Genomic DNA, 13400 nt, shown 5'->3' with positions numbered 1-13400 from the left:
AGCATAAACCTCAGGCTTCCTTGCGCTATGCTAGGAATAACTTGGGACTTTATTAGGTACACCTACCTAGTAGCGTGTTAAGCCTCCTTTAGCCTTCAAAATAGCCTGAATTCATCTGAATTGAACAAGATTCCAAAAACGTTGTGCAGGAATGGAGTACCATGCAGACATGAGTGTGTCACACAGTTCCTTCAGATTCGACAGAGGTGTAGGCCTGCAGCAAACAGCCTTTTCCAGATAATCTCAAAGATGTTCAATAGGATTGAGATTAAGGGACTGAGCTGGCCACTGCAGCAAAGAAAAGTCATTGTCATGTTTCTGGAACCATTCCATAGTGATTTTGGCTTTGTGCACCGGCAAATTATCCTGCTGGAAGTAACCATCTGACTGAAGATAAACTGTCAACATGAACGGATGCACTTGGTCAGAACGATGTTTAGGTACGATGTGGCATTCAGATGTGAACCTATGGGTATCAATGGACCCACGTGTGCCAAGAAAACATTCCCCACACCATAACACTGCCCCCACCACCTTGCACAGTAGTTGTCAGAAATGACAGGCCCATGGATTCATATTGTTTTTGCCAAATTCTGAGCCTTCCATCAAAATGATGCACCAGGAACTTCAACTCATCAGACCAAGCAACTGTTTTCCAATCCTCGATAGTCCAGTGCTGGTGTTGCTGTGCCCACAGGAGGCATGCCTCTTGTTCTTCGTTGATAACAAAGGTACACGATGTGGCCGTCGGCTGTTGTAGCCCATTCGTGACTAGTGGTCTGTTGCGATATTTTGTTTTGCACACCAAGGCTGTATTCTGACAGGTTGTATTCTGATGTGATGTGCGACATTGTGGCCCGTCTGTTTGCTTGCACAATTCTAGCCATCCTCCTCTGACCTCTCTCATCAACAAGCGATTTTCTTCCACAGGAGTGCCATTGAGAGGATGTTTTCTGTTCGTTGCACCATTCTCGATACATCCTTGAAACTGTGGTGCGTGAAAAGTTCAAGAGAACTGCCATTTCAGAGATGCTTTGTCCAACACATCTTGCACCTACTACCATGCCACATTTGAAGTCTGTTAGATCCCTCCTTTTCTCCATTCTTGCTATGGTTTGTATGCTTAACTGATACTAGAAAGGTTGTTCTGCTGCATTTATATCCACAATTGTGGTAATGTGACTTGCAACGTTGTGGGACAAACCATTTGTGTGCACAGCAGAGGTGTATCTAATAAAGTGGCAGCACAGTGTATATGGCTAATAATAATAATAATAAATGGTTCTTTAAATTGGAATCTAACATACATGCGAAATTTATTAATCCTCTAAATACTCCTGGATTTTTAGAATCGTCTTTTTCGTCATGTCCACATAAAGGAATTTCAAACTATCCACAAAATTTAATGCAGTCTATTATTTTAGATAATACCTCACGATTCTTGGTAACTTTTCTGTTATGTTTGCAGATCGAAAGTCCGTAGGCCTCACTAAGCTGTTCTTTAATATTTATGCTTCCTAAAAGAGATAGTGAAATCACATTATCAATATGTTTCTTCGAACTCTCATGTTTTAGAGTTTTTTTTTTCTTTCATTCTGTTTATGTTTGTAAAGCCACTTTTTATCCACGTTAACTCACCTCTGAACAGTAAACAGGGAAAACAAAACAACGCATTTTTAACTTCACAACCACAAATCCAACTTTTCCTTTGGTACCATTCAGTTTTAAAACTGCAAATATATTTCTTATTATTACTTATTCCCCGCTGAGAAATTTGAATCTTTGGTGTGGGGCAGCCTTTTTTAATCACATTTTTTTCTTGGAGAGATAATTGTGAAAAACTAAGTTGCTGAATTTTATTCAGTCACGCGATTTACTTCATGGGGAAGCATGGAGTCCATGATTGAATAAAATTTCACAAAATCATGTGTGAAATAATGTTTTACTTACACATTACTTACACAATATTAATTATTGTAGAAATAATGTTTTACTTACACATCACCCCATAATATAACTTCAACTTACCAAGTTCAAGCTCAATTCGCAATTAAGCTGTAATCACATAATTACACTGTTGAATGTTGAGTATTGACACTTAATGGGAATTTGGGAAAAAAACAAAAAGATATTGACATTGTGGCTACACACCCATCATGGTCAACGATGAAATCTGCACTGCAAGCTTTACAGTGACTTTGATTCATTTCACCCATAAAAATGTATATTGGCAATATGCTGGTTGCCAATGGCAACCAACTACCAGATATTCACTGGAATGCAAAATGTGTCACTGCCTTGCGCACAATGAGACCTACGGTTAATTAAACTTCAAAGTTGGAAATGATTTCATGTTATTATTCGTTTATTATTGAAATGATTACTGGAAATAGAGGATGCACATATTATATGCGGGTTCTGTTAATAAAAATATTCATTGCATTGCATTGTTCTTCACAAAATTTCATATAACTCCATTCACTGTATATCTAGATTTAATAGCTGGGGATGCTGCAGTGCCTATGGAAGAGCTGCCCCTGGAAAAGAGAGTGGGAAATGAAACAAAACAATTCAACCAATCACAGAGATTTTCATTTGTTTTATTGGTAGAAAACGTTCTGCAGCTCTTCTCAAACCACGTACCATTCTGTGATTCTACATTTTCAAGTGCAGTGATTCTACATTTTTAAGTTTCTCAGAACATGAAAAAGATCTACTCATTACCATTTTTTTCCCACTTCTGATAGAAAGGCTGAAGATGTTAAGTAAATTTATTATTCCAGTTTTCAAATTGTTTCCAGTTTTCGTTCACAAATTGTGGATTCATAATTTGTGAATGAGGGCCATTCACAAATTATGAATGATTCATGACATTGTCCAATTTTGATACTAATATATGTTACTCATTGCTGTAGATTTATTTATTTAAATATTTTACTATTCTTTGCATTCTGTTGCAATTTGACAGAGCGATTTGTAATTTTATTCCTCTGGTATCAGTAATTTTATTTTTTTTTTTTACTGAAAACTTGAAGGATCATTTACAGATCAGAGAAAGATATAATATGAATTTCAAAAAGCTATTTTTCTTGTCCACACTTTTTTTTTTTTTCATGCTTAGTGAACAATGAATGTGCACCTCTGAATTGTATTGATTTGCTTTGTGCACAATGCAATGCCAACTTTGTAGTGATTCTGCAATAAGTGATTTTATTATTAAATGTAAGTGAATTTATTATTCCAGTTTTCATAAGTTTACATTATGTACATTATGGACAGGCTGCACCAGCCAAAAAAAATTCCCGAGTTACCCTGAGAGAGAGAGAGGGAGGGAGAGAGAGAGAGAGAGAGAGAGAGAGAGAGAGAGAGAGAGAGAGAGAGAGAGAGAATCAGACGTAGAAAGAAATCACCAAGAAAAAGAAGAATGATGATATCCAGCTCACCAGATGTGAGCTACTGATGCTAATATGTTACTCATTGCTGTAGATTTATTTTATTTATTTTTTTTATCTATTATTTGTCGGCGTGGTAGCACAGTGGTATCGCTACCATCCTTTCCGCACACTGGGTGGAAAAGGCCCCAGTTCGAATCCTGCTGATGGCACAAGGAACTTTAATGGGCTTTTTATACTCCGTGGCTGAGTTAGTTGGTCTTAGGCATAGATAGCAAAGTAAACTGGGGTTTTATTCATCCAGCAAACAGACAAATCGACTAGAGAACACACGCAATTTACAGATAAAATAAATATATGGGTAGATGTAAACATTTAGAGAGGACCCTAATATCATTTTTTTTTTACAATTCTTTGCATTTTGTTACAATTTGACAAAACGATCTGTAATTTTATTACTCTGATATCAGCATTTCTTTTATTGAAAATTTGTTTACAGATCAGAGAAAGATTATAATATGAAAAATTATAATATGAATTAGCCCCAATCACTCAAAAATCTTCAACTTCCTTTCTCTGAAACTTTTGTGATCAATGGCTCAGAGATGCTAAATATAAGAACTGACTCTGCAAATTGGATGGTGATTACTTAAAATGTTTTTTGTAAATATTGTACATGCACACTGACAACCAAATTAAGTGATATTGAAATGCATCGTATTTACAAATTAATCACAAGAAAGATGAAGCGCCCTTTAGTTTTCAGCATCTGAGAGTATTGCCATTCAAGAAAATTGCGATACAGAAGACAAAGGCAGAAAGCAGCATAACATTTTTCATAGCTGTGCATTGGGTAATTGATCATAGTTGATCACAGCTGTGCACTGTGCATTGGGTAGTTGATCATTTGAGTGACATTTGTGAATTTCGTTTTTCAGACAGTAGGGTAAGTAAGGATTTCAAACTGCGAAGAACAAAATGTACTTCAATAATATCCAATGCTATAGCACCACATTTCGTGGATAATTTAAAACCTGATTTAGAAAATAGAAATTTCAGTTTAATTATCGATGAAAGTACATAATGACATTAGTGTTATAAAAATGTTGGGAATTGTAATACGGTACTATTCGAATTTCAAGATTCGAATTTCAAGAATCGATTTGTGGTAACTTTTCCTGACATAATTTAACTCAATGAATGCATTGCAAATATATGAATATTTGAAATCATCGCTAAGAAATAATGGATTAAAGTTGCACCGACTTATTGCACTTGTACTGACAATGCATTTGTAATGGTTTAAATTAAATGATGTATAAGAAATTAAAGGCTGAGATTCGCTGTCTGCTTCTTATCAAGTGTGTAAAGCATTCACTGCAACTAGCAGTGTCGATGAGTGTCTAACACGAACCAGATTTTCTTATTGTTCTCACACCCACCTGTTAAACAGGATAAATATAAGAAGCTTTATAGTTTAATGAATGATGGAGTTCCACATCTGATCGCTGATAAAGTACAAAGTGCAATTATTTTATAAATTTCAATATTCTACAACAAGTGTGTTGAAACAAAACATGCAAGAATTTTTTCTAATCGTCTGTTGCCTTCTAATTTCTTTTTAGAATGTAAACAAAGAATAAAAGCACACAAAGCAGCCATGCTAAAAGGAAGAGAAAAATTCTAGAAAAATTCTTTTTCTAGTGCAATAAAATCCGCCGAGTATTTTGTTGTTATTCTTGATTGTACACCCAATATTCACATAATTGCAAGAAAATATCATATTGGAGATCCCTAGCTGCCTACTTGAATGTCCATATGATACGATACATAGCAAGATATATCTGTCACCTCACAGAGCTCAAACAAATAAATGGCATATGCTACAAAAGGAGGGCCTCGAGGCCTGTTGAACCATAAAGGCTGAGACAGCTATTGTCTCACAGCAGTTAACATGTTAAAATAAGACATTTCTATTGTTAATTAGTAACTAATTTCTTATAACTGTTACAATAAGAGTTGGATATAGTTAACAGTGATATCGTGAGAGTACTCAATCTAAAAAGAAAACAAAACAAATGAACAAAAAATTTTTCCAATAGCAACAGCCACATCCATCTTATCTTATTTGCGTCACTCCTCTATAGCAGTACTGTGTATTTAAAAGGCATGCAAATCTCAAAAAATTAGATGGCACATTTTGCACTAAGCAGTTTAACAGCAATACCATATACACACAATACAATTCCTATACAAACAATATATGACTCACATACCCAAAACAAGCAGTGTGACATTAACTTCAATACTTCCAAATCCATTAACAGCTCGACACATATATACTCCAGTGTCATCAGCTACCACTTCCTTGATTCTGAGTGCACCACTGTTCAATGTCCGAAACCGTTCCCCGCCAAAAGTTAATAATGGTTCTTTGTCTTTATGCCATTCAAAAAACAGAGTATCAGGATCTGCTTGAACTGGACAAGGAAGGGTCACTGTTGTTCCTGTCTGTGCTATTTGCTGAATATTCTCAGATGATGGCAACAGCTGAGGTGGACCTATGAAAAAAGATCTTTCTTTAAACACATTTTCACTCTAACAGGTACTCATATTATATATCAATACTTTTATATTATTTATATAAAATCCACATTAAGTCCAAATTAAATTAAATTTTCAAAATTCTTTTTAAAAGATAGTTTCAACAGTATCCTAAACCAGATTCATCATAAATGAATCTGATTTAAGATACTGTTGAATAAATGAATCTGGTTTAGGATCATAAATTATGCTCTGGCTTACAGTTTTATTGCTACAAAGTTATGAATATTGCAGAAAGTTCTGGGCCATCTCTATGAAGCACATTATAAATGTGCATCGTGTAACAGGCATTTCAGTATTTGTACAAAATTAATCTTAAAAACCATAAGTAAAAAATCAGACTCAGCTCAGAAGCAAACAGAAAAAAAGCACTGGACCATCTACATGAAGAAGAATATTAATATATATACTACAATTTTTAACAGAATTGGACAGGCATACAACTCTGGAATTAAAAGCAAATCACCATGGTCAGATTAACCCAGAGGATTATAAGCGGTGGCGTGGCCAGGATTTTTTGTCAGGAGGTACATTCACAAAAATAGGTGCCAATTGCCTAATGCTAAAAAGTGCCACAATACCAGATTTCGGCATCAGGGAGTACAATGTACCTGCTGACCCTATCCTAGCTTCACCACTGATAATAAGGATAATCCAGAGGATAATAATTTGTTCAAGTTAATCATTTTCCAAAGACTCACTACTCTTTGAAATGATGTTGCAATTAGGGCCAGATTTAGACATGATGTGGTACTAAGTCAAAACATGTGAAGAACACCAGATTGAATAGTAAGGCCTCCAAGCTATTACTTATTGAAGTTGTGCTGAAATCTGGCCCTGTTGCCAATCAAAAACTTGTGTACAGCCAATCGCAGAGTCCCCATATGCTATTGTAAGATCAAATATTTCACTTGTGGTTTTTCCAATTTTAAAGATAAATTTAACACATACACAGATTACTTGAATGTTTGGCAAATTCTGATTGATGTGAAAACAAGTCTTCATTATCAGCTGACAATAGCAGATTGATAAGCAAGTGAACAGCTTAACGTGGAGGTAAGGATGAGACATGTCTAAACACATTATGCTTTTCCAATCACGGTGTGCCCTGTTTTCTCAACCTTGAGCAACAAGCATAATCTATATACTTTTTGAACAGACCTTTTATATAAGAACTTCATAATCGTAATCAATCCCTGATAACCATTACCATCATTTAAACAGTTATCCTAACAATGGATTGTGTGAATATCCCCAAAAAAAGCAATCACAACCAAGTAATTACAGCCAGACAATTGTGACATTAAATCTTCAGGCAGTGATTTTCAACAGCTGCTCAAATGAGTATGGACTGTGTAACCAACATGCAGGTAACAAGCCTCAAAGGTGGCAAAATTTACTTTTTCAATAATATACTTTCTGCAATAAAAAGGTGTTTTTTTTTTTTATTTACATACAGGCATGTAAATTTAAAAATAAAAGAATTATGATGAATGACTGCAATGAACTGATAACACTAAAGGGAGAAAGGTCTGGACTGTACAGTTCAACTGCCCAAACTTTTTGTCCTATCATTTTAACTGTTGCTGAATATGTATGGTTGTATGTATTACAGTATTGTCAGAACATCCTCTATAGGTTCAGAGTGGGCCACAAGTACAAGTTTCTGTGTAGTATAGTATGTCTGTTCATTTTTGCACATGGGCCCACTGGATCCTAGCTCTGCAACTAACCTGGAAGAGTTTTAGAATTAGTAATACAAAGGGGAGAAATGTCTGTACTGGTTGCAAAAGGTTGGCCAGGGAAAGGCTGCATAGATTTTTCCCTGGGACTAACTTGGCCACTATATGAAAATAAACTCGTACACAGATAGCTTTGCATCAAGAACACTCCCAATCATGACTTTGTGTGTGAATCTGCCATTACCACAGCTGCTGCCACATAACACATTGTGGCACCTCCGTAGCCAGGTGGGCAGGAGCAGTAGTGCATAGCACACGCTTCTTGATTAGACTGGGGTTCAAGCCCGTGATCACCAAATACGGAGGATGCGGAAAGGACCACCGCATATCCCCGGAGCAATATGGCCTTAGTTGCTAATGCTCCTAAAAACTAAATAACAAACAATAACACATTGTCTATATATAAGAGCAGAGCCAGAGCACAGGGATAGAGACATGATCAGAATTCCAATGGGGGATGGTTGCTGAAGGCAGATTAGTGAGGACTAGTATTTCATAAACAGTTGTGAATAGGAATTGAACCGATGTATTTACCACAAGGTGTGCAAAAGCAGCATTTACAATTGTGCTAGTCATGAGAACTAGTGCGAAACAATAACAAATTGCACTGCTTGTTTAATTTTCAGAGGACACCCAAATGTCTAACCACATGTTGTAATTGCTGTTTACATCTTTACAAACACTGTTAGTATCAATGTTCAATTTTTAGATAACCACAAACAAACATATCTTCAAAATAGTATGCAGCAGCAGAACAACCATTGGTAAGTCCATCAAGATTTCAAAATTGTCAAAAGCACTATTGGAGAATGAATTGGATCATATGTGGGCATTTTACAGAGCTCTATGTAAAAATCATTTAATGCAATTCAAACCATAAATACTATGGTTGTTCAATTAAAGCTCATTTAAGGTATTTTTTTTTAAAAAAATTTTTGAATTTTTTTTTTTAAATCACCTTTAGCATCTAGAGACATGCATCTCATTGCTTCAGTAATTTATCTATTCCTACTTCAAAAAAAAAAAAAAAAAAAGTTTGGCCGTTGTCAGAATCAGTTATTTTCAGTGCTCTTTTGACTTGCCTTTGCAGTTACACTGTGGTTACGATCACCGTACTTTCAACACTACGTACGTGGAAAATGTCTCTGTTCGATTCCCGTTGCGAGGTGAGAAAGTTTTATCAGTTTTTTTTCCTGAGGTGTTTAAGTCCGACGTAGCCGAATAATCAAGCCCAAAAATGCAACAGAACACGCGTTTGCGTGGACCGTGATTCAAGCTTGCATGACTGCTAAATACGGTTAATTAACTATTGTATTCATTAGCAATTAAAACAATCGGTAACAAATGTATTCATTGGCGACATTTGCGGACCGTCTCCCCCACCTCCATGCTCTAAAATTCATACCATATCTGACGTCAGACCAGTTGCTAATCTATCTTGGACATACTACCTATTTGCAATACCATACAGAAATTTTTCCATTCTTTTGATAACTGTCACATACTGAATGTGTTTCATTGAATAACCCTCGTACAGTCAGTCGTTCTTAGTTAATTAACTGAAAAAGAGATAATGTAAAAATTCAGAGCTTAAACAAGAGAAAAATTATATGTGAAAATTACAAATAAATATGCAATAAATAGTCGATACAAAAAAGCGTCAACTCTCTGCTCCCGCAAACATTCATTTTAAAAGAAAATCGAAATTTTGGATAACGCCCTCATAATCAGAAATAAAAATCGAACATCCCAGTAAAGAATGTTATTACAGCACAACTATAGTAGGTCACATGTATTCCGTAAAACTATGGAAATCTTATAGAATCCCCTTCCCCTCATATCCTTGTCTAGCTCCTTTGGAGTTCTGGCCACGTCGGTTAGTTCCAAGAGCCCATAGTTAATTTAATACCAGCGCAATTTTTGGGAAGTTACACTCTCCCAGTTGAGACTGCGATTTTATTCTGTGAAATTATTTGCATTATTTACACGACTCACTGAATTTCTATTGAGATTTGTTGCGATTCTAGTCGAGCTTCAAACAAGAGTGAGAGTAAAGCCTTAGGCAAGGTTTTATCGTGTTCCGCAGATTTGAGAAGCTTTCTAGATTTTCAGAATATAATTAAATGTAAAGCTGCTTTACACCTTCAACATCCGTAGATCACATCTCGTTTCCTGGACCTTTTCTTTAGCCAGCGGGCATAAACACATTCCTCTAACTGTCCCAGCAGGTTTCCTCTAGTAACAGTATTGCATTCCACAGCAAGCTGACTCAACTATCAGCATGCCAAAGTGCACTGTGGGAAATTATCTGCGCACTAAAGACGATCAACACCGTAAAATCTACGGACAATCCTATTTGCGCTTGACATTAGGGGAAGCGGTCTAATAGAGTTCTCGACAGTGACTCACTACTCTTCAAGATCAGAGAGAGAGGCTGACTTGTTTCTCGGTCCAACCGTAACCCGCCCTGGCGAGAACAACCTCCGCATCTCACATCAGCATTAGCTGTCATATGGATGCCCTAAAATCTCGTTGTCCGCAATTGACATCTTGTTAACGAACTCTCTGGGGTAAATTAGAGAAGAATGTCTCATCAACTAGCAATTTGCCATTCTGGTCGAGCGCTGGAATGCAGGCGGACTTGTAAATTCAAGAGTCCAGGGACTACTTCCAAATCAATAAAGATCGCATCTATTTCGTCTGCCAACAGACTTTTATTTGTGGATATTGGGCAACGTCAGGTCTATGCTAGTAAAAAGCAAAAATGCTATTTGAACTGTTATACGTTAACAAAAGAATTTTAAATCATTATTAAAAAAAAAAGTCGATTATTAATCGATTCTTTAACCGAGCTCAACAGCTTACTTCAATATTCATTTCCTTGATCAAAGATATTTTATTTTCTTTTATCCTTCAATACAGAAATGAAATTTTTAACGTTCGAAAAAGTGCGTCTTACACAAGTAAATCGGCAGCAAAAAAAAATCTTTATACAAAACTGTCGTGATAAATAATGAAAAAAATAACTCCTAAAATAATTGCATGAATGAATACGAAACTTCAACAGGTATTTATAACTTTCTTTCCCCAAAGAATATATTTTTTGTATTTACAAGAATGCAATGGACAATAAGGCATATACAGCAGATTCACAATTGTCTAGGTAGTTGAGAAATAAATTTGCCCGAATAATTGAAACCCTGGATATCCGCAAAATTAAGAAAAAACTCATAAAACGTATGCAGTACAGAATATATAAATTCAATCATATGCATTCTGTATTATTATTATTATTTATAATAATATACTACGGCGTGAAAAGATGTGACATAAACATTTGATAGGTATACATTATTTTTTATTTTTTTAAAAAACAATGAAGTTCGCTTTTTTCCTTGGTTTTTCTTTTTTGCGAATGGTACTCTGTAAATTTAGAAACATCATCTTATTATACTTACCAAAATATAATTATACAGAAATATAAAATATTCAATGCTTTTCTGCTTAAAAGATTTTTGTTTTATTATTTGTTTATTTTTTTTTTCCAAAGAGAGCCCCCGATCATTTTTTTTCGAGAAAGAGAACTACTCTCTCTCTCTCTCTCTCTCTCTTATCAATTTTGCGAGGGTCCCTCGAGGATTCCTAAAAGAGACTTTACTGACTGTTACCAATAACTCTCTTTAAGTACCAATATCGTAACAGACGACTTGTGATAAATAACATTCACTAGCCACCACCTGAGCCCTGTTAAGTTTTTCTTGGAACGCTTTGTTTAGCTCCTCTCATCATTGGCAGGATCCAAATTCGAACCTTTCTGAACAAGTAACAAATACAAGTACAATTAACCACAAAGTTCGATGAATCCCATTCTTTTCTATTTGGCCTAACCAAATCAACTACTGTAATATTAACAAAATAAATTTTGCAATCCCCCATAAAAATATTTGGGCCTGTGACTAGAAAAATGTGTTTATACTCCGGCATGACCACTAGGTGGTCAGAGGAGTGTACAATAAATCATCAGTATAATCTTTAATTGTATTTAGCAATCACGCAAGCTTGAACCAGGGTCCACACAAACAGCGTTGCTACAGCACTCTCGCTCCTGACCACTGTCTGCGTTTGCCTTTTTTTAGAATAATTTCATTCCGACTGGCTTTATTTGATGCCTCATCAAGACGAGGGCAAGGATAAGCTATCCACAAGGAGCTTACGATCACTTCTGAAGCCTAGGTAAAAAAAAAAAGTTAAAAGAATCTGTAACATTCAAATTCCAAGTCATTATCGCACATCATACCGCGAAAGGTAGATTCAAATCATCACTTTGCTACCATATTGCTTCAGAGTTGGAACAGCGTAATTCTTTTCAAAGCATTCTCCGGATTACCATCACACACATAATAAAGCCTCCGTAGCCGAGTGGTTAGGAACGGGGTGCAGTAACACACACATGTTTGAGTAGACCGTGGTTGAAGCCCCTGATTGCTAAATAGGTCGATTTGCCAACCCGCACTGGACCAGTGTGGCAGATTATTGCCCATTTCCCTCAACATGAATAGTTGAGGAGACTTCCATCCTGCAGTGGATTAATAATGGCTGCAGATTTATTTATTTTTTTATTTAAGTTCTATCGGGCGAAAGGACATATGCACCCAGAGCACAAATTCTTGATGTTGGCTTCTACAGGTTTGTAAGGGATAAAGTCTAAAAAAGCGACAGGATAATAGCCTACAACTAGATAGCTTTAAGGAACCATGAAACTTGCCCTTACCCCTGTAAATTAATCCTTAATTTCTTCATTATATAAATATGCGTTATACTGATCAATACAATACGAATAACCAAAGCGGCGAAAGCATGCGAAATGATGTTGCATTTGGTCTTATATGTAAATATTTTAGATGTAAATAATAAATTTTATAGCGCTGCCCATACAGACAATGGTCTACGGCATTCCAGAAGAACATAGCTCAAAGGATTTCGCTGCAGCTTTGAAACATTGCGAAATAATAAAAAAAAAAATGTTCTGCCTACCTACTACCAAAAAAAGCATGGGAAAACAATAAATCGCACCGAAAACGGAGTCTTCAACAACCAAGATCAGAAGAGGGCGTCGGCAACCACTGACAGGGTGGGATAACCTTCCAGGAGAGGTCAAAACGATTTATGCATAATACCTGTAAAACGTTACAATGCACTTGAAAAAAATCTTAGGTAGGTCATAAGTAATCCCCTGGGGTCTTGCTCTACAGATCTTTAGTATACATGCAGAGTTCAATGCCTTTGCATCTATCTGTTTACAAAAGACATCAAGGCTATTGAATACATTTAGTGCCAGAAAAGTTTTGAGGCCTCTCTTTTAGCAGAAACTAACGCTGCCTTTCAAAGAAGTTTAATAAATAGCTTATGAACAGATTAGTTGCGCCTCTTGAAAGCTAGAAAATATATAATACAACGGCGTTTAATGAGAATCATTCTGCAACCAGTATTCGACCTTCAACAGCTTTAGACAAGTGAAGCCACTACCTTGACAACACTAATGAAACGTGTAGCACCCAAGGTGTCCTTGAACTCTTGGTATTCACAGGCCAGTAGCGAAAATCTTTCCAGGCTAATTAACACCTAGAGGACAGATAATTAACGTTCTTCCGATGGTCCTACT

General features: G+C 36.1%; 1 protein-coding gene across 2 annotated transcripts in view; it reads right to left on the bottom strand.

Moving 5' to 3' along the window:
* LOC150077905 (fibroblast growth factor receptor-like 1) overlaps positions 1 to 13400 on the bottom strand; it is a 131286-nt gene that overhangs the window by 21032 nt on the left and 96854 nt on the right. For both annotated transcript variants that reach the window (XM_090384784.1, XM_090384783.1), the window contains exon 3: positions 5669 to 5953. In XM_090384784.1, coding sequence (XP_090240910.1) covers positions 5669 to 5953 — 285 coding nt within the window. The remainder of the gene's footprint in view (positions 1 to 5668; positions 5954 to 13400) is intronic.

Source organism: Mastigoproctus giganteus, chromosome 11 (assembly GCF_048544385.1).
Source record: "Mastigoproctus giganteus isolate SK-2022 chromosome 11, ASM4854438v1, whole genome shotgun sequence".
In the NCBI taxonomy this organism is placed as follows: Eukaryota; Metazoa; Arthropoda; class Arachnida; order Uropygi; family Thelyphonidae; genus Mastigoproctus; species Mastigoproctus giganteus.
The sequence above is the reverse complement of the archived record's forward strand: the minus strand, read 5'-3'. Positions and strand labels throughout refer to the sequence as shown.